This window comes from Salvelinus fontinalis, chromosome 19, assembly GCF_029448725.1.
Source record: "Salvelinus fontinalis isolate EN_2023a chromosome 19, ASM2944872v1, whole genome shotgun sequence".
NCBI classification, from domain to species: Eukaryota; Metazoa; Chordata; class Actinopteri; order Salmoniformes; family Salmonidae; genus Salvelinus; species Salvelinus fontinalis.
Genome location: NC_074683.1, coordinates 24,993,460 through 25,019,157, shown reverse-complemented (window position 1 = coordinate 25,019,157; position 25,698 = coordinate 24,993,460). Strand labels below are relative to the sequence as shown.

At 44.3% G+C, this 25,698-nt stretch overlaps 1 protein-coding gene across 2 annotated transcripts in view; it reads right to left on the bottom strand.

The window, feature by feature from the left end:
- The window catches only part of cerkl (ceramide kinase-like), a 101,460-nt gene that overhangs the window by 17,925 nt on the left and 57,837 nt on the right, over positions 1-25,698 (bottom strand). For both annotated transcript variants that reach the window (XM_055871130.1, XM_055871131.1), the window contains exons 4-5: positions 22,050-22,113; positions 2,554-2,696 (exon numbers count right to left, since the gene is read on the bottom strand). In XM_055871130.1, the coding sequence (XP_055727105.1) occupies positions 2,554-2,696; positions 22,050-22,113 (207 nt within the window). The remainder of the gene's footprint in view (positions 1-2,553; positions 2,697-22,049; positions 22,114-25,698) is intronic.

Here is a 25,698-nt window from a genome sequence, read left to right as displayed (position 1 = left end):
CCCCTGAAACCCTTTAAACCGGTCCAATTCATTTGAATCCTGTTGTTTATATGCTACACATACCAAACAGCTGTGTAATATGGATGTAGAAAGTAGAAATGGTTTCTTGATTAGCATGCTCAGTGCATTTAATTGGCCTTTCTCTAAATGAAATGTATTTGTTTTTTATTTATTTTTCCGTTATTTTACCAGGTAAGTTGACTGAGAACACGTTCTCATTTGCAGCAACGACCTGGGGAATAGTTACAGGGGAGAGGAGGGGGATGAATGAGCCAATTGTAAACTGGGGATTATTAGGAGACCATGATGGTTTGAGGGCCAGATTGGGAATTTTAGCCAGGACACCGGGGTTAACACCCCTACTCTTACGATAAATGCCATGGGATCTTTAATGACCTCAGAGAGTCAGGACACCCGTTTAACGTCCCATCCGAAAGACGGCACCCTACACAGGGCAGTGTCCCCAATCACTGCCCTGGGGCATTGGGATATTTTTTAGACCAGAGGAAAGAGTGCCTCCTACTGGCCCTCCAACACCACTTCCAGCAGCATCTGGTCTCCCATCCAGGGCCTGACCAGGACCAACCCTGCTTAGCTTCAGAAGCAAGCCAGTAGTGGTATGCAGGGTGGTATGCTGCTGGTTGTGATCCTCTGTGTTACAGGGTGGTATGCTGCTGGTTGTGATCCTCTGTGTTACAGGGTGGTATGCTGCTGGTTGTGATCCTCTGTGTTACAGGGTGGTATGCTGCTGGTTGTGATCCTCTGTGTTACAGGGTGGTATGCTGCTGGTTGTGATCCTCTGTGTTACAGGGTGGTATGCTGCTGGTTGTGATCCTCTGTGTTACACTACTGATTCTGTAAGATTATGTGATGACTGGATGATTCTTTTTTTAAATTACGATGTAAAAGTTTTAACTATGACAGCAATAGCAATTAGTTAGCTCAACTTTAACATCTCAGAAAACAAACAAATGCATTAAATGCAAGAAGTGTGCGATAGATAATAGATATGGATATTGTTGAGACTATGGATATAATTGTTAACTTTGACAGTACCATAATACCACCAATCTTTTAAATTCAAATAGTGTAATGTTGATAAACTGTGGAGCAGACCTGTGTATTTGTTATCGAAATACTTGTTTTCTGTGTATTTGAGTATTTGTTATTTAAATTCTTGTTTTCTGTGTATTTGTGTATTTTCTAATCATTGGGCCCGAATCAACTGCTTTTTCAATACTTTCCATGTGTATTTTCTAATCATTGGGCCCGAATCAACTGCTTTTTCAATACTTTCCATGTGTATTTCCAAAAACATTCTAATGTTCAACTACTTCTGTTTTCAAATAAAACATATCAAAAGACTTACTTCCCAAATGACTTTGAAAGTAACTGAAATCCCCGAAACAATATTTGAACACAAGGCTGCTGTGGAGCTTGTTTATTACTTCCTTCAACAAAAGAGATATGATCACATCCCTCCTCAGTCTCAGGAGTGACCTATTCCTGGTAGAGCGGATCTATTCCTCCTCGGGTGCCTATCTCACCTCGCTCTCCTGTTTGTGATTGGAAACTGTTTACAAATACTCCATAGGGAAACACAGTAATGAAGAGATACAGTGACTTCTGAGCATCCAATTTGCAGGGGATGCAGAGTTGGACGGCTTCCATCCTTGGCTGCTAACAGCAGCACTCAATTTTACCACCACAGCCTAGAATGACACATGAAGGTCAAACTGTTGGCTTAAATAGCCAGACTGGCCCACGCCAGCATTGTTGATACCCTCGCTGCTGGCTGTGGTGTGTAGGGTCATTCATGGCGTGTGTGTGTGGTTATGAGGGTTTAATCCACAAATAATTGGAGTGATGAGCTCTTTATAACCATCCACTGCAGGAGGCTCAGAATCAGCTAATGTCTGAGCCACATGCATTTACAAAGGTAGATAGACTGCCAATGTTCACAATTCTAAAGTGCAGTAGAATGCTGTATAATCGTGGTTTTCGTCTCAAATAGAAGGTAATTAGCTCCCAGTGCAATCAAACCAAATTAAACCAAATTAAACCAAATCAAACCAAATTAAAAATGATACATTTGCTTCAACGAACAGTGTTTTCAATAGAAGAAATCACTCTTTCTATGGAAATGTTCTTGATATGAGATAATATTGAAATGTTTGTCAATTACATGGTTCTGAATATATTTTGATTAGCTAAAAAATCATTTAGATCTGTTAGCACAATTTGACAGTGCTGAAATGTGAGAATCCTCTGTCTGCTATGCTTCAAGAAAACATTTAGAACCACCCTGACTTCTATCGCCTGATGGTGTGTAGTAACATACAAACTAAAACCATTCAAACCAATATGGTGTTGTAATAGCAGATGTACTCTTCATAAACTTGGTCATCTCATCACCTGGAGAAAAGCTGTTCTAAATATTGGGGGAGGATTGAGAACAGCTGCAGAGAGCGGTCAAGCCACCCTTGCTCCTCACCTGCTGGTGTGTGTGTGTGTGTGTGTGTGTGTGTGTCCACCACCATCCTTGCTCCTCACCTGCTGGTATTAGCCCTAGAGGAAGTGTTGCTCGGACAGGCGTGAACATGGAGTCTGTGTCCCTGCCTGCATCCATCTGGGCCCGGAGCAACAGCCCATGGGCCACCTCGGCCACCGAGCCATCCCCACCGACAACCACAACCCTGGGGAAAACACACACACACACACACACACACACACACACACACACACACACACACACACACACACACACACACACACACACACACACACAAGATATGAGAGCACACACAAATCGCCACACACTAAACAATTGTTTCTCAAGGGTTCTTTGGGAAGGGTGATGGTTCTATGCAGAACCATACTGAGAACCCTTTAAGCCCATCAAAGGATCTTTGCATTTTTATTCGTGATAACTAAAATGAATTTCATATAAAAACCTGTATGGTTCCACAAAGAACCTTTGAGATTGAGAAAGGATGTTTATAGATACATTCTCCATGATGGTTCTATACTGAACCGTAAGAAGGGTTCTAAACTCAGCAAAAAACACTTCCTCTCACTGTCAACTGCATTTATTTTCAGCAAACTTAACATGTGTAAATATTTGTAGGAACATAAGATTCAAGAACTGAACAAGTTCCACAGAAATGTGACAAACAGAAATGGAATAATGTGTCCCTGAACAAAGGGGGGGGGTCAAAATCAAAAGTAACAGTCAGTATCTAGTGTGGCCACCAGCTGCATTATGTACTGCTGTGCATCTCCTCTTCATGGACAGCACCAGAGTTGCCAGTTCTTGCTGTGAGATGTTACCCCACTCTTCAACCAAGGCACCTGCAAGTTCCCGGACATTTCTGGGGGGATTGGCCCTAGCCCTCACCCTCCGATCCAACAGGTCCCAAAAGTGCTCAATGGGATAGAGATCCGGGCTCTTTGCTGGCCATGGCAGAACACTGACATTCCTTTCCGCAGGAAATCTAGCACAGAACTAGCAGTATGGCTGGTGGCATTGTCATGCTGGAGGGTCATGTCAGGATGAGCCTGCAGGAAGGGTACCACATGAGGGAGGAGGATGTCTTCCCTGTAACGCACGTTGTTGAGATTGCTTGCAATGACAACAAGCTCAGTCCGATGATGCTGGACCCTCCACGCTTTACCTAGCATAGACTTATAGATGACCTGGAGCCAGTGGGTCTGGCGACGAATTTGTAGCGAGGGCCAGCCGACTAGAGCATACAGGTCGCAGTGGTGTGTGATATAAGGCGCTTTGGTAACAAAACAGATGGCACTGTGATAGACTACATCCAATTTGCTGAGTAGAGTATTGGTAGCTATTTTGTTGATGACATTGCCGAAGTCGAGGATCGGTAGGATAGTCAGTTTTACGGGGGTAAGTTTGGCAGCGTGAGTGAAGGAGGCTTTGTTGCGAAATAGAAAGCCGATTCTAGATTTGATTTTGGATTGGAGATGTTTGATATGAGTCTGGAAGGAGAGTTTACAGTCTAGCCTGACACCTAGGTATTTGTAGTTGTCCACATATTCTAAGTCAGAACCGTCCAGAGTAGTGATGCTAGTCGGGCGGGCGGGCGTGGGCAGTGAACGGTTGAAAAGCATGCATTTGGTTTTACTACCGTTTAAGAGCAGTTGAAAGCCATGGAAGGAGTGTTGATTGGCATTGAAGCTTGTTTGGAGGTTAGTAAACACAGTGTCCAAAGAAGGGCCAGATGTATACAGAATGGTGTCGTCTGCATAGAGGTGGATCAAGGAATCACCCGCAGCAAGAGCGACATCGTTGATATATACAGAGAAAAGAGTGGGCCTGAGAATTGAACCCTGTGTTACCCCCATAGAGACTGCCCTCCGATTTGACACACTGAACTCTGTCTGCGAAGTAGTTGGTTAACCAGGCGAGGCAGTCATTTGAGAAACCAAGGCTGTTGAGTCTGCCGATAAGAATACGGTGATTGACAGAGTCGAAAGCCTTGGCCAGGTCGATGAAGAAGGCTGCACAGTACTGTCTTTTATCGATGGCGGTTATGATATCATTTAGTACCTTGAGCCTGGCTGAGGTGCACCCATGACCAGCTCGGAAACCGGATTGCAGAGCGGAGAAGGTACGGTAGGATTTGAAATGGTCAGTGATCTGTTAATTAAATTGGCTTTCGAAGACTTTAGAAAGGCAGGGCAGGATGGATATAGGTCTATAACAGTTTGGGTCTAGAGTGTCACCCCCTTAGAAGAGGGGGATGACCGCGGCAGCTTTCCAATCTTTAGGGATCTCGGACAATACGAAAGAGAGGTTGAACAGACTGGTAATAGGGCTTGCAACAATGGCGGTGGATAGAGAGGATCCAGATTGTCTAGCCCAGCTGATTTGTACGGGTCCAGGTTTTGCAGCTCTTTCAGAACATCTGCTATCTGGATTTGGGTGAAGGAGAAGCTGTGGCGGCTCGGGCAAGTAGCTGCAGGGGGTGCGGAGATGTTGGCCGGGGTTGGGGTAGCCAGGAGGAAAGCATGGCTAGCCGTAGAGAAATGCTTATTGAAATTTTCGATTATCATGAATTTATCGGTGGTGACCGTGTTACCTAACCTCAGTGCAGTGGGCAGCTGGGAGGAGGGATGTCTTGTTCTCCATGGACTTTACAGTGTCCCAAAACTTTTTGGAGTTAGAGCTACAGATGCACATTTCTGTTTGAAAAAGCTAGCCTTTGCTTTCCTGACTGACTGTGTGTATTGGTTCCTGACTTCCCTGAACAGTTGCATATCGCGAGGACTATTCGATGCTATTGCAATCTGCCACAGGATGGTTCTGTGCTGGTCAAGGGCAGTCAGGTCTGGAGTAAACCAGGGGCTGTATCTGTTCTTAGTTCTACATTCTTTGAAAGGGGCATGCTTATTTAAGATAGTGAGGAAATTACTTTTAAAGAATGACCAGGCATCCTCTACTGACGGGATGAGGTCAAAATCCTTCCAGGATACCCGGGACAGGTCAATTAGAAAGGCCTGCTCACAGAAGTGTTTTAGGGAGCGTTTGACTGTGATGAGGGGTGGTCGTTTGACCGCGGACCCATAGCGGATGCAGGCAATGAGGCAGTGATCGCTGAGATCCTGATTGAAAACAGCAGAGGTGTATTTGGAGGGCAAGTTGGTCAGGATAATATCTGTGAGGGTGCCCATGTTTACGGATTTAGGGTTGTACCTGGTGGTTTCCTTGATAATTTATGTGAGATTGAGGGCATCTAGCTTAGATTGTAGGACTGCTGGGGTGTTAAGCATATCCCAGCTTAGGTCACCTAACAGAACGAACTCTGAAGATAGATGGGGGGCAATCAATTCACATATGGTGTCCAGGGCACAGCTGGGAGCTGAGGGGGGTCTATAACAGGCGGCAACAGTGAGAGACTTATTTCTGGAGAGATTCATTTTTAAAATTAGAAGCTCGAACTGTTTGGGCATAGACCTGAAAAGTATTACAGAACTTTGTAAGCTATCTCTGCAGTAGATTGCAACTCCTCCCCCTTTGGCAGTTCTATCTTGATGGAAAATGTTGTAGTTGGGTATGGAAATCTCCACATTTTTGGTGGCCTTCCGAAGCCAGGATTCAGACACGGCAAGGACATTAGTGTTGGCGGAGTGTGCTAAAGCAGTGAGTAAAACAAACTTAGGGAGGAGGCTTCTGATGTTAACATGCATGAAACCAAGGCTTTCTCGATTACAGAAGTCCACAAATGAGAGTGCCTGGGGACACACAGGGCCTGGGTTAGCCTCCACATCACCCGAGGAACAGAGGAGGAGTAGGATGAGGGTACGGGTAAAGACTAGCAAAACTGGTCATCTAGTGCGTTGGGGACAGAAAATAAAAGGAGCAGATTTCTGGGCGTGGTAGTATAGATTCAGGGCATAATGTGCAGACATGGGTATGGTGGGGTGCGGGTACAGTGGTGGTAAGCCCAGGCACTGAGTGATGATAAGAGAGGTTGCATCTCTGGACACGCTGGTTATACTGGGTGAGGTCACCGCATGTATGGGAGGTGGCACAAAGGAAGTATCTGAGGCATGTACAGTGGGACTAGGGGCTCCGCAGTAAACTAAAACAATGATAACTATCCTTAACAACAGTATACAAGGCAGGTTGACATTTGAGAGAGACATAAAGCAAGGCATTAAGGAATAACAGGTGTTGATTGGGAGAGCTAGCTAAGACAACAACAGGTAAGACAACAACAGCTAATCAGCTAAGACAACAACAGGTAAAATGGCGATAAATGGGCAGAGAGGGTCGGTTAACTACACGCAGGGCCTGAATTCGGGGCTAGGGCCGACAGATAAACAAAGGTAAACAAAGTGGAGTACCGTGATAAATGAACAGTCCAGCAGGCATCAGCTATGTAGCCAAGTGATCATAGGGTCCAGTATACAGCAATAGATGGTACAGGGAAGCCGCGGGGTAGTCGTTTCTACGCTAGCACGCGGGAGACACAGCGTTTAAAGGTAGCAGGCCGGGGTAAGTAGAAGCGTCTGCTCCAACGTCCGGCAAAGGCCACTTGAAGGCACAGCGGATGGAATTATGTCTGCGGCCCAGTCGTGGTGGTACGGCGGGGCGCCGTGTCGACAAAGGAACTAGGCCAGATGGCAAAAGAGGTATTGTAGTTGTGGTAATTTTGTTTGCTAGCCAGGAGATGCGCCTGGCTCAGGGCTAGCTTCGGGGCTGGGCCACTCGGTGGCAGCTAGCTAGCTGTGATGATCAGGAGTAATGGTCCAGGGTTTACGGCAGGAATCTGGCCTTGTAGTGGAGATAAACAGTCCGAGGCTGGCAGGTATTATCCAGGCTAAAAAATGGCTGGTGCCTGAGCAGAGGGTAAAGGCTGCTCGCAGCGGCTAACAACGACTAAATAGCTAGTAGCTAATTAGCTGGCTAGCTGCTGATGAAAGTTTTGGCTATAAGGTCTAAAAATAAAAAAAATAGCAGATCCGTGCCACATTGAGTGAGGCGGGTTACCGGAAGGTATATTTAATTTAAAAATGGAAAAAGAGATTGAAAATAAATTGGAATATATACAAAAAAGACATAAAAAACAAAAAGTAAACGAGAGGACAAGAAACCACGTCTGCACTGCAACGCCATCTTGGAAAGGTCATCACCCCTGGTGAGACAAAACCGCGACTCGTCAGTGAAGAGCCCTTCAGTCCTGTCTGGTACAGCGATGGTGGGTTTGTGCCCATAGGCAACGTTTTTGCCGGTGATGTCTGGTGAGGACCTGCCTTACAACAGGCCTACAAGCCCTCAATCCAGCCTCTCTCAGCCTATTGCGGACAGTCTGAGCACTGATGGAGGGATTGTGCGTTCCTGGTGTAACTTGGGGAGTTGTTGTTGCCATCCTGTACCTGTCCTGCAGGTGTGATGTTCAGATGTACCGATCCTGTGCAGGTGTTGTTACACGTGGTCTGCCACTACGAGGACGATCAGCTGTCTGCCCTGCCTCCCTGTAGCGCTGTCTTAGGCGTCTCGCAGTACGGACATTACAATTTATTGCCCTGGCCACATCTTCAGTCCTCATGCCTCCTTGCAGCATGCCTAAGGCATGTTCACGCAGATGAGCAGGGACACTGGGCATGTTCACGCAGATGAGCAGGGACACTGGGCATCTTTCTTTTGGTGTTTTTCAGAGTCAATAGAAAGGCCTCTTTAGTGTCCTAAGTTTTCATAACTGTGACCTTAATTGCCTACCATCTGTAAGCTGTTAGTGTCTTAACAACTGTTCCACAGGTGCATGTTCATTCATTGTTTATGGTTCATTGAACAAGCAAGGGAAACAGTGTTTAAACCCTTTACAATGAAGCTTTGTAAAGTTATTTGGATTTTTACGAATTATCTTTGAAAGACAGGGTCCTGAAAAAGGGACATTTCTTTATATAACCCCAAAAAGGGTTGTAACTAGAGGTCGACGGATTAATCGGAATGGCCGATTATTTAGGGCCGATTTCAAGTTTTCATAACAATCGGAAATCAGTATTTTTGGGCGCTGATTTGCCGATTCTTTAAAAAAAAATTATACCTTTATTTAACTTTCAAGTCAGTTAAGAACACATTCTTATTTTCAATGACGACCTAGGAACGGTGGGTTAACTGCCTTGTTCAGGGGCAGAAAGACAGATTTTCACCTTGTCAGCTCGGAGGATCCAATCTTGCAACCTTACAGTTAACTAGTCCAACGCAATAACGACCTGCCTCTCTCTCGTTGTGGAGACTGCCTGTTACGCAAATGCAGTAAGCCAAGGTAAGTTGCTAGCTAGCATTAAACTTATCTTATAAAAAACAATCAATCATAACCACTAGTTAACTACACATGGTTGATGATATTACTTGATATTATCTAGCGTGTCCTGCGTTGCATATAATCTGACTGAGCATACAAGCATACAAGTATCTAAGTATCTGACTGAGCGGTGGTAGGCAGAAGGAGGCGCGTAAACATTAATTCAAACAGCACTTTCGTGCGTTTTGCCAGCAGCTCTTCATTGTGCGTCAAGCATTGCGCTGTTTATGACTTCAAGCCTATCAACTCCCGAGATGAGGCTGGTGTAACCGAAGTGAAATGGCTAGCTAGTTAGCGCGTGCTAATAGCATTTCAAACGTCACTCGCTCTGATCCTTCTAGTAGTTGTTCCCCTTGCTCTGCATGGGTAGCGCTGCTTCGATGGTGGCTGTTGTCGTTGTGTTGCTGGTTCGAGCCCAGGGAGGAGAGAGGAGATGGACGGAAGCTATACTGTTACACTTGCAATACTAAAGTCCCTATAAGAACATCCAATAGTCAAAGGTTAATGAAATACAAATGGTATAGAGGGAAATAGTCCTATAATTCCTATAATAACTACAACCTAAAACTTCTTACCTGGGAATATTGAAGACTCATGTTAAAAGGAACCACCAGCTTTCATATGTTCTCATGTTCTGAGCAAGGAACTTAAACGTTAGCTTTCTTACATGGCACATATTGCACTTGTACTTTCTTCTCCAACACTTTGTTTTTGCATTATTTAAACCAAATTGAACATGTTTCATTATTTACTTGAGGCTAAATTGATTTTATTGATGTATTATATTAAGTTAAAATAAATGTTCATTCAGTATTGTTGTAATTGTCATTATTACAAATTTCAAAAAATTAAAATCGGCCGATTAATCGATATCGGCTTATTTGGTCCTCCAATAATCAGTATCGGCATTGAAAAATCATAATCGGTCTACCTCTAGTTGTAACCACAGCGGAACCTTTTTGATGGTACTATATATAACTTTTTTTGTGTTCTTTATTGAACCTTAGGAAGGATTCTCTACAGCACAATAAAAGTTCCATTTAGAACCTTATGAGCATGGTTATTTAAAGAACCTTCAAAAAAGGTACCATATAGCGCATAAAAGGGTTATGCTATGGTTACAAGCCCCAAAAAACTTATTTGGCACTATATAAAACCATTCGTTTTTAGTGTGCACTGAGCAGTCTTCACCGACAGAGGAAAGGACAAAGTACAGGGTTACACATCCACACAGCAACACACACACACACTGCCAATACCATGAAACAGCTCAGGGTAAATGCATGAGTAAGGACGTGCTCCCCTCAGCCTATGTAGCTGATCGCTGATCACTAGGTAAACATGACATACTGACATAGAATGATAAATCAGTCATATTAATCACCTGACTAAACAGAGAAGGTGTGTGAAACACAGGTCATGGCCAGACAGACACATACACAAGCAAGAACCCCCCCACACACACACACAAATGTGCACAGACATACAGATGCACGTACGCACACATGCGCACAGCCCTACTGTCTACACTCATCATAATTACTGAATGAGAATGGAGCTGCTTTGGAGACTTCTTTAGTCAAGCAGTAGGTAACAAATATATATAGGGTATGTAAAAGACATTGGTCTGATTCGCGGCTATCTGAGTGGACTGATCCATTGTGGAAGCCATGGGGATGGCACAGTCCATCACTCTAAGACACGTGCTACTGAAAATGTATATGGTTATATTATGTAAGAACAACTGTGCTACACTAATAAATAAATAAATATTTTATAACAAATGCCCTTTCTCTCGCATTGGGATAGTGGTCGCTGTCCACGGTTCTGAAACACATCAGTGCGCTGTCGAATTGCGCCTTTTCCTAGACCATGATGCTATAATAGCAACGTTAACCAACATATTTGTTTTGAGAACAATGTGGCGGAGGCAGCAGCTGAATGAGGAGATGAGAAAACACCTCTTGCCTTATTGTCTAAGAAACCCTAACTTAATTATGTCTATAATCAACAGCCTAACTGTTGAATGTGCCTGGCTTTATAAATCATCCATATATATCTACACAAACAAAAGACAGATTCTGCTTCTGTTGTCTGGTTGAGTGTTTGTTTAATAGCCTACTGTTTTCTTCAGCACCAAGCCTCACTCAACCACATGTCGGATGAACAATTTCACAAATCCGGCTGTTTTTAATCTTTGCTATGCTGTAATAAAGGCTTCACACTTTTTCTCTCTCGTTAGAACAGCCTCTCTGGTATTATTTATAACTCCTTTAACGTTGTTTAAACTGTTCCAAATTGTCATTAGTAGGCTTTGTATAGCAGCCTTTTATAACCACCATTGAGCTGTAGGCTTAGGAGCGCATCCTGTTTAGTATTAATACCGTAACTTAGGCATATTTCAATATAAAGGCTACTGTATCAACCAATCATTCACCAGTTCATGTCATCACACAGCATACCAGTCATTCATGATTTGAAATGCAATTAAGCATTTTAGTTTACAAATATAATAACAAAGCGACCCTTAAATAATTAGCGTAAACAATAAATTAACCTCTACTAGAGCTGTCTGGAGTGTTTACGAACATATTCAACCAATCCCTATCCCAGTCTGCTGTCCCCACATGCTTCAAGAGGGCCACCATTATTTACCACCACAAATCGATGCTGGCAGTAAGACTGCAATCAACGAGCTGTATAGGGTCATAAGCAAACAAGAAAATGCTCATCCAGAGGTGGGGCTCCTAGTGGCCAGTGACTTTAATGCAGGGAAACTGAAATCTGTTTTGCCTCATTTCTACCAGCATGTCACATGTGCAACTAGAGGGGGAAAAACCTCTAGATCACCTTTACTCCACACACAGAGGCACATACAAAGCTCTCCCTCACCCTCCATTTGGCAAATCTGGCCATAACTCTATCTTCCTGATTCCTGCTTACAAGTAAAAACTCAAACAGGAAGTACCAGTGACGCTCTAAATACGTAAATGGTCAGATGAAGGATGCTAAGCTAATGGACTGTTTCGCTAGCAGAAACTGGAATTTGTTCCGGAATTCATCCAATAACATTGAGGAGTTGACCACATCAGCCACCGGCTTCATTAATAAATGCACCGGCGACGTCGTCCCCACAGTGACCGTACGTACATATCCCAACCAGAAGTCATGTGTTACAGGGAACATCCGCACTGAGCTAAAGTTTAGAGTCAATGAGCGGGACACTAATCCATAGGCTTATAAGAAATCCTGCTACGCCCTCCTACAAACCATGAAACATGCAAAGTGTCAATATGGATCCTACTACACCGGCTCTGATGCTCGTCGGATGTGGCAGGGCTTGCTAACTATCATAGATTACAAACGCAAACCTGGCCGAGAGCTGCCCAGTGACGCGAGCCTAGCAGACGAGCTAAATGCCTTCTATACTCGCTTCGAGGCCAGCAACACTGAACCATGCATGAGAGCACTAGCTGTTCCGGACGACTGTATGATCACGCTCTCCGTAGCCAGTGTGAGTAGTACGGAACCTTCTCCGCCGTCAACCGTAAGGCTCTCCAGAGGGTAGTGAGGTCTGCACAACGTATCACCGGGGCAAACTCCCTGCCCTCCAGTACACCTACACCACCCGATGTCACAGGAAGGCCATAAAGATCATCAAGGACAACAACCACCCAAGCCACTGCCTGTTCACCCCGCTATCATCCAGAAGGCGAGGTCAGTACAGGTGTATCAAAGCAGGGACCGAGAGACTGAAAAACAGCTTCTATCTCAAGGCCATCAGACTGTTAAACAGCCACCACTAACATTGAGTGGCTGCTGCCAACATACTGACTCAACTCCAGCCACTTCAATAATGGAAAAATTGATGTAAAAAATGTATCACCAGCCACTTTAAACAATGCCACTTAATATAATGTTTACATACCCTACATTAATCATCTCATATGTATATACTCTATACCATCTACTGCATCTTGCCTATGCCGTTCTGTACCATCACTCATTCATATATTTTTATGTACATATTCTTCATCCCTTTACACTTGTGTGTATAAGGTAGTTGTTGTGAAATTGTTAGGTTAGATTACTCGTTGGTTATTACTGCATTGTCGGAACTAGAAGCACAAGCATTTCGCTACACTCGCATTAACATCTGCTAACCCATGTGTATGTGACCAATACAATTTGATTTGATTTGAGTAAGACATTTAAACAGGTTAACATTCACAAGGCCGCAGGGACAGACGGATTACCAGGACGCACACTCAGAGCATGCGCTGACCAGCTAGCAAGTGTCTTCACTGACATTTTTAAACTCTCCCGGACCGAGTCTGTAATACCCACATGTTTCAAGCAAACCACCATAGTCCCTTAGCCCAAGAATGCCAAGGCAACCTGTCTAAATGACTACCGCCACGTAGCACTCACATTTGTAGCCATGAAATGCTTTGAAAGGCTGGTCATGTTTCACATCAACACCATCATTCCAAAAACCCTGCACCCACTCCAATTTGCTTACCGCCCAAATAGATCCACAGATGACGCAATCTTTATTGCACTCCACACTGCCCTTTCCCACCTGGACAAAAGGAACACCTATGTGAGATTGCTGTTCATTGACAACAGCTCAGCGTTCAACACCATAGTGCCCACAAAGCTCATCACTAAGCTAAGGAGCCTGGGACTGAACAGCTCCCTCTGCAACTGGATCCTGGACCTCCTGATGGGCCGCCCCCACGGGCTAAGGGTAGGCAACAACACATCTGCCACGCTGACCCTCAACACGGGGCCCCTCATGGTTGCGTGCTCAGTCCCCTCCTGTACTCCCTGTACAACCACGACTGTATGGCCAAACACGACTCCAACATCATTAAGTTTTTCGATGACATGACAGTGGTAGGCTTGATCACTGACGATGATGAGACAGCCAATAGGGAGGAGGTCAGAGACCTGGCAGTGTGGTTCCAGGACAATAACCTCTCCCTCAACGTGGACAAGACAAAGGATCTTATCGTGGACTACAGGAAACAGAGGGCAGAACACGCCCCCATTTACATCGACAGGGCTGTAGTGAAACAGGTCAAGAGCTTTAAGTTCCTTGGTGTCCACATCACTAAGGACCTATCATGGTCCAAAAACACCAACACAGTCGTGAAGAGAGCACGACAACACCTCTTCCCATTTAGGATGCTGAACAGTTTTTCCAAGGGCCCTGAGATCCTCAAAAAGTTAAACAGCTGCACCATTGAGAGCATCTTGACTTGCTGCATCACCGCTTGGTATGGCAACTACTTGGCATCCGACCGCAAGGCACTAGAGGGTAGTGCGTATGGCCGAGAACATCAGTGGGGCCGAACCCCCTGCAATCCAGGACCTCTATACCAAGCGGTGTCAGAGGAAGGCCAAAAAAAAGACAGCCACCCAAGTCATAGATTGTTCTTTCTGCTACTGTACAGCAAGCGGTACCAGAGCACCAAACCTGGGGCCAAAAGGCTCCTGAACAGCTTCTACCCCCACGTCATAAGACTGCTGGACTATTTATTATTATTATTTATTTAGCGTCATTTTTTTGCACTGACTCCCTTGCACTGGCTCTATTCACGCACTCACACATACCACACTGAAACGCCAACACACACACACTACATATACTCACACTCACACACACACACAAAACCCACACACCAGCATATTGACGCCACACACTCACACATAGACACACTTTCACATACGCTGATGCTTCTCTGTTTATTATATATCCTGATTGCCTAGTCACTTTACCTCTACCCACATGTACATACTGTATTACCTCAACTACCGTATCTCGTACCACTGCACATTGACCCGGTACAGGTACTCTGTATATAGCCTCGCTATTTTTATTGTGTTACTATGTCCTTTTTTATTGAACAAATATTGTCTTCCTTTTTATCTCTGCATTGCTGAGAACGGGCTCGTAAGTAATGATTTCACTGTCAAGTATACACACCTGCTGTAATTGGCGCATGTGACCAATACAATTTTATTTTATTATTACAATGCTGGTTGACCTAGAACTATCTAGTATTTTGGTCAAATCTGTTTTGATTATTTGAAAAGATCCTTTTCATTAAATGTATTAAACAGTCAGAACATGTTATGGACGCAGCATTCAAATAGGCAAATGGAATGTTTTTTTCTTTTTAAGGAATTGGTTGCAATCTGTCATCTGCCTGCTGCAAAATAATTCATTAAAATTGGCTGAGCCTGAGCCTACTAAGCTCCTATAAGCACATTACTAATACATGAACACTGAGGAGGAAAACTTATTATAGTTCATTTCAGAAATGCTTTTGAACAATACCTCATATTACTGTTTCTAAAAAGATTAGTTTAGCCTCCAATCCATGGCTAGTTGTAATTAAAGGGTGATTATACTGTGTAAAATGGTATTTTATTGGCCCCTCCCGTTGGATTATATGCCTGTTAGTAAGGTTTTGCTATTGAGCTGTAATTTACTAAACAGTGCTAAGTAATAAAACGTAGCAACATTTTGTAAAATTCTAGATTTCTATGTTTTACTCACTGAAAAAAAAACACGAGACAGAAATTGGGCTTTCATACGGTATACTAAGCTGATGAGGCCCACCAAAATCAGATTAGGTTGTATACAGGTTATGTAGTCCGGTTCCAATAGTCATGTTCCAATGCTTTATATTGTCACATTATTCTCCTTTATGTTCTTCCACTATCTGGTTATAGACTGGCAACACATCCCTCTATTAAAGAACACAGGCTCTCCACTAAACACTCCTCATCCTGTCCGTCACCCCCAGTCAGAAAGGCAGTAATAAAAGTTGTATACCGGAGTAAAGATTTGTGGATAAGTACAAGGTTTTAATTTGAGGTGCTGATAATTAACATTAATATGTGATCTGGAAATAATTGCACATGTAGCAGCATCATACGATAATGCCACCACGTCTTTGTCATTCCTATTGTGTTACACACTCTATGATTCCATGGTTGCATCTCAAAATGGCACCCTCTTCCGTTTATAATGCACTACTTTTGACCAGTGCCATATGGGCCATGGTCAAAAGTAGTGCACTATACCGGGAATAGTGTACCATTTGGGTCATAACCCATGTAACAGGGACTGGGGATGTCACACTGTCCCACACGGTATGAATTAGTGGAACAGGTTAAAATAGACTAGTTTCATTAAATGCAAAGAACAGCTCCTGTATATTATAGAGGAAATAATGAATGACTTATGGTCTATTAATGAAGAAATCTGTGATTAGTGTTTTATACCTTCTCAACACTTCTCAGTCGTCTGGGGTTAATTTAACATGGTGTTGACAAGACCACTGTGAAGGACCCTGTGTATATATATAACACCTCATCCTCTATGGGGAATATTTATTCCACACAGAAAGCTTCTCCTAAAGTGGACTACTCTATAACACCTAGTCCTCTGTGGGAAATTGCCTTAAACTTTTTGATATGTCTTGCAGACAGTGATAGCTTCCTATATAGCTGGGCACAATTCCTCTCTAACCAAAGTAGAACAGAGCTCTAACAAAACCTTTTTGAAAAGCCACCTCCATTGAAACAGACAACCAATAACTTACAAATATCGTGTGAAATATGCCTTGTGTGAATCTTGTACAATCAGGTTGTGACATGAAGTGCATGTTATGAGTCCTGTCTCTGACTAGTTTGAGTGATATTGCAAATAAATCTGACGTTACATGACACTTGTATTAGTATTACCACAGCTTCCCTGCTTAAAGATTATCCTGTTTTACAAACAACCAAACAAGGCTATATTGGGTTAAGTAGCTTATCTTGAATCTTCACGGACTTACCCAATGATTTCACCATGCAAATAGAAAAAAAATGTTGATAAGGGAAAGATCTAAATTTACTGTGGGGGAGGGCTGGTCCAACTCAAGGGGTCGTAAAAAAAAAAAGCGCCCCATCCCAAAAGTTACTAATATTTTTACATTACCCTCCCTTTACATTACCCTCCCCCTTCATAGAATTAGCTCAAAATAATGTTTACAACCACAAACAACAATAACTCGTCGATGCCACACAGGGCTAAGGGCCAGAGGGTTGAGGGTTCGCCGACCACCACAGACGAGCTCACTCTCCCTGCCTATTTCATTACACTACGATCAGAGCCAGCAACAGACAATAATCAGCTAGGGGGAAATCAGATGTTCAACATGTTGATGCCATATTTGTAATTATATAAAATATTAAAACACAAGTCTCAACGTCAACAGTGAAGAGGCGACTCCGGGATGCTGGCCTTCTAGGCAGAGTTGCAAAGAAAAAGCCATGTCTCAGACTGGCCAATAAAAAGAAAAGATTAAGATGGGCAAAAGAACACACAGACACCGAGATATGGCTTTTTCTTTGCAACTCTACCTAGAAGGCCAGCATCCCGGAGTCGCCTCTTCACTATTGACGTTTAAACTCGTGTTTTGCGGGTACTATTTCATGAAGCTGCCAGTTGTAGACTTGTGAGGCGTCTGTTTCTCAAACTAGACACTCGAATGTACTTGCCCTCTTGCTCAGTTGTGCACCGGGGCCTCCCATTTCTCTTTCTATTCTGGTTAGAGACAGTTTGCGCTGTACAGTGGAAGGAGTAGTACACAGTGTTGTACGAGATCTTCAGTTTCTTGGCAATATCTCGCATGGAATAGCCTTCATTTCTCAGAACAAGAATAGACTAATGAGTTTCAGAAGAACATTCTTTGTTTCTGGCCATTTTGAGCCTGTAATCGTACCCACAAATGCTGATGCTCCAGATACGCAACTAGTCTAAAGAAGGCCGGTTTTATTGCTTCTTTAATTAGAAAAACAGTTTTCAGCTGTGCTAACATAATTAAAGGGTTTTCTAATGATCAATTTTCCTTTTAAAATTATAAACTTGGATTATCTAACAACGTGCCAATGGAACACAGGAGTGATGGTTGCTGATAATGGACCTCTGTACGCCTACAGTTGAAGTCCGAAGTTTACAATCTTTGGAGTCATTAAAACTCATTTTTCAACCACTCCACAAATGTGTTAACGAACTAAAGCTTTGGCAAGTCAGTTAGGACATCTACTTTGTGCATGACAAGTAATTTTTACAACAATTGTTTACAGACAGATTATTTCACTTATAATTCACTGTATCACAATTCCAGTGGGTCAGAAGTTTACACACACTAAGTTGACTGTGCCTTTAAACAGCTTGGAAAATTCCAGAAAATGATGTCACGGCTTTAGAAGCTTCTGATAGGCTAATTGACATCATTTGAGTCAATTGGAGGTGTACCTGTGGATGTATTTCAAGGCCTGCCTTCAAACTCAGTGCCTCTTTACTTGACAACATGGGAAAATAAAAAAACAATCAGCCACGACTTCAGAAAAAAATTGGAGACATCCACAAGTCTAGTACATTCTTGGGAGCAATTTCCAAACGCCTGAAGGTGCCACGTTCACCTGTACAAACAATAGTACGCAAGTATAAACATCATGGGACCCCGCAGCCGTCATAACGTTCAGGAAGGAGACGCATTCTGTCTTCTAGAGATAAACGTACTTTGGTGCGAAAAGTGCAAATCAATTCCAGAACAACAGCAAAGGACCTTCTGAAGATGCTGGAGGAAACAGGTACAAAAGTATCTATATCCACAGTAAAACAAGTCCTATATCGACATAACCTGAAAGGCTGCTCAGCAAGGAAGAAGCCACTGCTCCAAAACCGCCATAAAAAGCCAGACTACGGTTTGCAACTGCACATGGGGACAAAGATCGTGCTTTTTGGAGAAATGTCCTCTGGTTTGATGAAACAAAAATATAACTGTTTGGCCATAATGACCATCGTTATGTTTGGAGGAAAAAGAGGGAGGCTTGCAACCTGAAGAACACCATCCCAACCGTAAAGCACGGGGGTGGCAGCATCATGTTGTGGGGGTGCTTTGCTGCAGGAGGGACTGGTGCACTTCACAAAATAGATGGCATCATGAGGGAGGAAAATGATGTGGATATATTGAAGCAACATCTCAAGACATCAGTCAGGAAGTTAAAGTTTGGTCGCAAATGGGTCTTCCAAATAGACAATGACCCCAAGCATACTTCCAAAGTTGTGGCAAAATGGCTTAAGGACAACAAAGTCAAGGTATTGGAGTGGCCATCACAAAGCCCTGAGCTCAATCATATAGAATATTTGTGGGCAGAACTGAAAAAGCGTGTGCGAGCAAGGAGGCCTACAAACCTGACTCCGTTGCACCAGCTCTGTCAAGAGGAATGGGCCAAAATTCACCCAACGTATTGTGGGAAGCTTGTGGAAGGCTACCCGAAATGTTTGACCAAAGTAAAAAAAATGTAAAGGCAATGCTACAAAATACTAATTGAGTGTATGTAAACTTCTGACTCACTGGGAATGTGATGAAAGAAATAAAAGCTGAAATAAATAATTCTCTCTACCATTATTCTGACATTTCACATTCTTAAAATAAAGTGGTGATCCTAACTGACCTAAGACAGGGAATTTTTACTAGAATTAAATGTCAGGAATTGTGAAAAACTGAGTTTAAATGTATTTGGCTAAGGTGTACATAAACTTCCGACTTCAACTGTATGTAGATATTCCATTTTTAAAAATCCGCTGTTTCCAGCTACAATAGTCATTTACAACATTAACACTGTCTACGCCGTATTTCTGATCAATTTGATGTTATTTTAATGGACAAAAAAGTTGCTTTTCTTTCAAAAACAAGGACATTTCTAAGTGACCCCAAACTTTTGAACAGTAGTGTATGTCTGAATATCGATCCTAAATCCACATGAACAGCCAAACATTAAACAGTATACCTTTTTCCATATAATGCCTACTGAGGTATAGGTGATGATACAAATGTTGATAAGAGGAGTATAACATATCTGACTCTGAACATAGACCATAAATCCAAACATAACAACCTACAGTACAAAGCAAAAATGGGTTCTTATAATGTCTGCTGAGATATTGGTTGTCTATTATATGTGGGCCACAGTAATGAGGTTGTGAAAGAAAGACAGACAGCAGGATCCTGAGCTCAGCTTTTCCACCAGTCATCCTTCTCACCTGCTCCATCTGTCCCTCATATCAGACCTGCCTAGCAGAGCATGAGCCAGACGTCCCTCCCTCCTTCCCCTGTCTACCTACCTCCCTCATCCCCCTCTCCCTCCCCTGCCTCCATCCCCCTGCCTACCTACCTCCCTCATTCCCCTCTCCCTCCCCTGCCTCCATCCCCCTGCCTACCTACCTCCCTCCTTCCCCTCCCCCTGCCTCCCTCTCCTGCCTACCTCCCACCCCTACCTCTTTACCTACCTCCTTTCCTTCCTCCCCTGCCTGCCTGCCTGCCTGCCTGCCTGCCTGCCTCCCTCCCCTGCCTGCCTGCCTGCCTGCCTGCCTGCCTGCCTGCCTACCTCCCTCCCTCCCCTGCCTCCCTCCCTCCCCTGCCTCCCTCCCTCCCCGGCCTACCTCCCTCCCCGGCCTACCTCCCTCACCTACATCCTCTCCATGTCATTCCCCATCTCTCCCCGTCACTCCCGTCTCTACCCCTCTCTCCCCATCTCACCCCGTCTCTACCCATCTCTCCACGTCTCCCCCCTACCCCTCTCTCCCTCTCTCCCCTACCCCTTCATCTCTCCTCTCCCCATACCCCTCTCTCCCCTACCCCTTTATCTCTCCTCTCCCCCTACCCCTCTGTCCCCTAGCCCTTTACCTCTCCCCTCCCCCTAGCCCTCTGTGCCCTAGCCCTCTCTACTCTACCCCTACCCCCTCATCTACCCCTACCCCTCTCCCCTACCCCTCTCTCCCGTACCCTGTCTCTCCTCTCCCTCTCTCTCCTACCCCTTTATCTATCCACTCCTCCTACCCCTCTCCCCTACCCCTTCATCTCACCTCTACCCCTCTCTCCCCTACCCCTTCATCTCTCCTCTACCCCTCTCTCCCCTACCCCTTCATCTCTCCTCTCCCCCTACCCCTCTGTCCCCCAGCCCTTCATCTCTTCTCTCCCCATACCCCTCTCTCCCCTACCCCTTCATTTTTCCTCTCCCCCTACCCGTCTGTCCCCTAGCCCTCTCTACTCTACCCCTTTATCTCTCCTCTCCCCCTATCCCTCTGTCCCCTAGCCCTTTATCTCTCCCCTCCCCCTAGCCCTCTGTGCCCTAGCCCTCTCTACTCTACCCCTACCCCCTCCTCTACCCCTCTCCCCTACCCCTCTCTCCCGTACCCTGTCTCTCCTCTCCCTCTCTCTCCTACCCCTTTATCTATCCACTCCTCCTACCCCTCTCCCCTACCCCTTCATCTTTCCTCTCCCCCTACCCGTCTGTCCCCTAGCCCTCTCTACTCTACCCCTTTATCTCTCCTCTACCCTTACCCCTCTCTCCCCTACCCCTTCATCTCTCCTCTCCCCCTACCCCTCTGTCCCCCAGCCCTTCATCTCTCCTCTCCCCATACCCCTCTCTCCCCTACCCCTTCATCTTTCCTCTCCCCCTACCCCTCTGTCCCCTAGCCCTCTCTACTCTACCCCTTTATCTCTCCTCTATCCCTACCCCTCTCCCCCTACCCCTCTCTCCCCCTACCCCTCTCTTTTCTAGCCATCCTAGGGGTGGGGTCGTGGTGTAGACTAGCCTGTGCTGATCCACTGAGCGACACCTATGCAGCAACCCTGGTTTAACAGGAGGCCGGAGCTGCCTCAGATAATCTAATTGTGACTGTAATGCAGACACATGGGAGCTGTGGTGTGGTGTAAAACGTACATGCACACCAGCAGTTGGCAGGACGGAAGGTACTTCATCACTTTTTCCAGAACAAGTAATTAAAGTGCCACCTGCCGTGCACACCGGAGAGGACACACACCTCGACTGGGTTGACTTGGTGTCACGGCATCTCTCTCTCTCCCCCCTCCCTCCCTCTCCCCATCACAGTCCAGTACAAAATCTCAAATTAATTAGAATATCGCAATGCTGATTACACAAGCCCATATCAAAGTGGCGTTTTTGTTTACCTAGCTAACCCCTGAATTAAAGAATGAATTCAGTCTGCTGCGGCTGCATTCCCGTACTGGGAGCACTGGCACAGATCAGTGTATTGGTTCATTTTCTTTCTCTCTGGTATCATTTTTTGGAGAGGATTTATACGGACCATCTAACAGATTGTGTGGCAAGCAACCCTACCCATCATATCCGTCCAAGTTGGATTCTTTCAGAACGGAGAGAGCGTGGCCCTTTCTTTCAGTGACTGTGAAGAGAGAAAGACAAGAGAAAATAAATAGTTAATGTGTTAATGAAGGAGAGATGAAATTGAATGGCTGGCACAAAAAAATGCTTTTAGTAACTCTATCCAATGTTAGTTTGGCACGTGGCTGTGATGAACATATGGTGGTGTCTGTGAAGCAGAATTTATACTTGCATGCTGTTTGCATTTTTAATCAAGAAAATAGAAGCAGTACAAAAAGAGAGTTAGTGTTAACGCTCCTCTCGCTTATGCAAAACACTGTCAGCAGTGATTCTACTCATGTTCATTATCTGGTTATAACACTACATATTACAAGTACATACAACACTACTACATATTATACAGTGCCTTCGAAAAGTATTCAGAACTCTTGACTTTTTCCAAGTTTTGTTAGGTTACAGCCTTATTCTAAAATTGATAAAATATTTTTTTCCCCCTCATCAATTTAGGGGTTCCCGAGTGGCACAGCGGTCTAAGGCACTGCATCGCAATGCTAGAGGCATCACTACAGACCCTGGTTCGATCCCGGGCTGTATCACAAATGGCCAGGATCGGGAGTCCCACTGGGCGCACAATTGGCCCAGTGTCGTCGGGGTTAGAGGGGGGTTTGGCCCGGGTAGGCCGTCACTGTAAACAAGAATTTTGTTCTTAACTGACTTGCCTAGTTAAATAAAGGTTCAATCAAAAATCTATACACAAACCCCATAGTGACAAAGCAAAAACAGGTTTTAAGAAATGTTGTCACATTTATTTCAAATAAAAAACTGAAATATCATATGTACATAAGTATTCAGACCCTTTACTCAGTACTTTGTTGAAGCACCTTCGGCAGCGATTACAGCCTTGAGTCTTCTTGAGTATTACGCTACAAGCTTAGCACACCTGTTTTTGTAGAGTTTCTCGCATTATTCTCTGCAGATCCTCTCAAGCTCTGTCAGGTTGGATGTGGAGCATCGCTGCACAGCAATTTTCAGGTCTCTCCAGAGATGTACGATCAGGTTCATGTCCAGGCTCTGGCTGGGCCACTCAAGGACATTCAGAGACTTGTCCCAAAGCCACTCCTGCGTTGCCGTGGCTGTGTGCTTAGGGTGGTTGTCCTGTTGGAAGGTGAACCTTCACCCCAGTCTGAGGTCCTGAGCACTCTGGAGCAGGTTTAAATCAAGGATCTCTCTGTACTTTGCTCCGTTAATCTTTCCCTCGATCCAGACTAGTCTCCCAGTCCCTCCCGCTCAAAAACATCCCCGCTGTAACGGCTTCTCTCCTCCTCTTCGTCTGAAGAGTAGAGTAGGGATCAGACCAAAATGCAGCGGGTTGTGAAGACATAAAGAATATTTATTAACAGAACGACGAAACACGAAAACTCTTTAACAAACTACAAAACAAATAAACGACGTAGACTGCCCTAAAACATGAGAACTTACAAATACACGAAGAACGCACAAACAGGTACAGACTACAAACCAACGCTACAGTCCCGTGTGGTACGAACATACATACAGACACGGAAGACAATCACCCACAAACAAACAATGAGAACAGCCTACCTTAATATGGTTCTCAATCAGAGGAAACGTCAAACACCTGCCTCTAATTGAGAACCATATCAGGCAACACATTAAACCCAACATAGAAACACAACACATAGAATGCCCACCCAGCTCACGTCCTGACCAAAAAACAAAGGATTAACACAATAACTAGGGTCAGAACGTGACACCCACAGCATGATGCTGCCACCACCATGCTTCACAGTAAGGATGGTGTCAGGTTTCCTCCAGACGCTTGGTATCAGGCAAAATAGTTATTGGTTTCACCAGACCAGAGATACTTGTTTCTCATGGTCTGAGAGTCCTTTAGGTGCCTTTTGGAAAACTCCAAGCAGGCTGTCATGTGCCTTTTACTGAGTAGTGGCTTCCGCCTGGCCATTCAACCATAAATTCATGATTGGTTGAGTGCTGCAGAGATGGTTGTCATTCTGGAAGGTTCTCCCATCTCCACAGAGGAACTCTAGAGCTCTTTCAGAGTGACCATTGGGTTCTTAGTCACCTCCCTGACAAAGGCCCTTCTCCCCCGATTGCTCAGTTTGGCCGGGCGGCTAGCTCTAGGAAGAGTCTTGGTGGTTCCAAACTTCTTCCATTTAATAATGATGGAGGCCACTGTGTTCTTGGGGACCTTCAATGCTGCAGAAATGTTTTGGTACCCTTCCCCGATCTGTGCCTCGACACAATCTTGTCTCGGAGCTCTCTGGACAATTCCTTCGACCTCATGGCATTGTTTTTGCTCTGACATTTATTTTTTTAATTTATTTTATTTCACCTTTATTTAACTAGGCAAGTCAGTTAAGAACAAATTCTTATTTACAACGACGGCCTACCTAAAGGCAAAAGGCCTCCTGCGTGGACGGGGGCTGGGATTAAAAATAATACATTTTATAAAATATAGGACAAAACACTCATCACGACAGGAGAGACACCACAACAGTACATAAAGAGACAACAACACAACATGCTAGCAACACAACATGACAACAACACGGTAGCAACTAGAGGTCAACCAATTAAAATCGGCATTGCCGGTTAACTTATCATCGAATCACAGCCTACTTCAACTTCGCCAAACGGGTGATGATTTAACAAAAGCACATTCGCGAAAAAAGCACAATCGTTGCACAAATGTACCTAACCATAAACATCAATGCCTTCCTTAAAATCAATACACAGAAGTATATAATTTTTAAGCCTGCATATTTAGTTAAAAGAAATGCATGTTAGCAGGCAATATTAACTAGGGAAATTGTGTCACTTCTCTTGCGTTCAGTGCAAGCAGAGTCAGGGTATTGTCACGCCCTGGCCATAGAGAGGCTTTTATTCTCTATTTTGGTTAGGCCAGGGTGTGACTAGGGTGGGCATGCTAGTTTCTTTATTTCTATGCTTTGTATTTCTATGTTTTGGCCGGGTATGGATCTCAATCAGGGACAGCTGTCTATCGTTGTCTCTGACTGGGAATCATACTTAAGCAGCCTTTTTTCCTTTGGTGTTTGTGGGTAGTTATCTTTGTTAGTTGCACTATAGCCTTGTTAAGCTTCACGGTTGTTTCTTTGTTTCTTGTTTTGTTGGCGACATTGACAATAATAAAAGAAAATGTACGCTCACCACACTGCACCTTGGTCTCCTTCCGACGACGGCCGTGACAGGTATATGCAGCAGTTTGGGCCACCTGGCTTGTTGCGAACTGTGTGAAAACCATTTTTTCCTAACAAAGACCATAATTAATTTGCCAGAATTTTACATCATTATGACATAACATTGAAGGATGCGCAATGTAAGAGCAATATTTAGACTTAGGGTTGCCACCCGTTCAATAAAATATGGAACGGTTACGTATTTCACTGAAAGAATAAACGTTTTCTTTTCATAATGAAAGTTTCCGGATTTGACCATATTAATGACCAAAGGCTTGCATTTCTGTGTGTTTATTATAATTAAGTCTATGATTTGATATTTGATAGAGCAGTCTGACTGAGCGGTGGTAGGCAGCAGCAGGCTCGTAAGCATTCATTCAAACAGCACTTTCCTGCGTTTTGCCAGC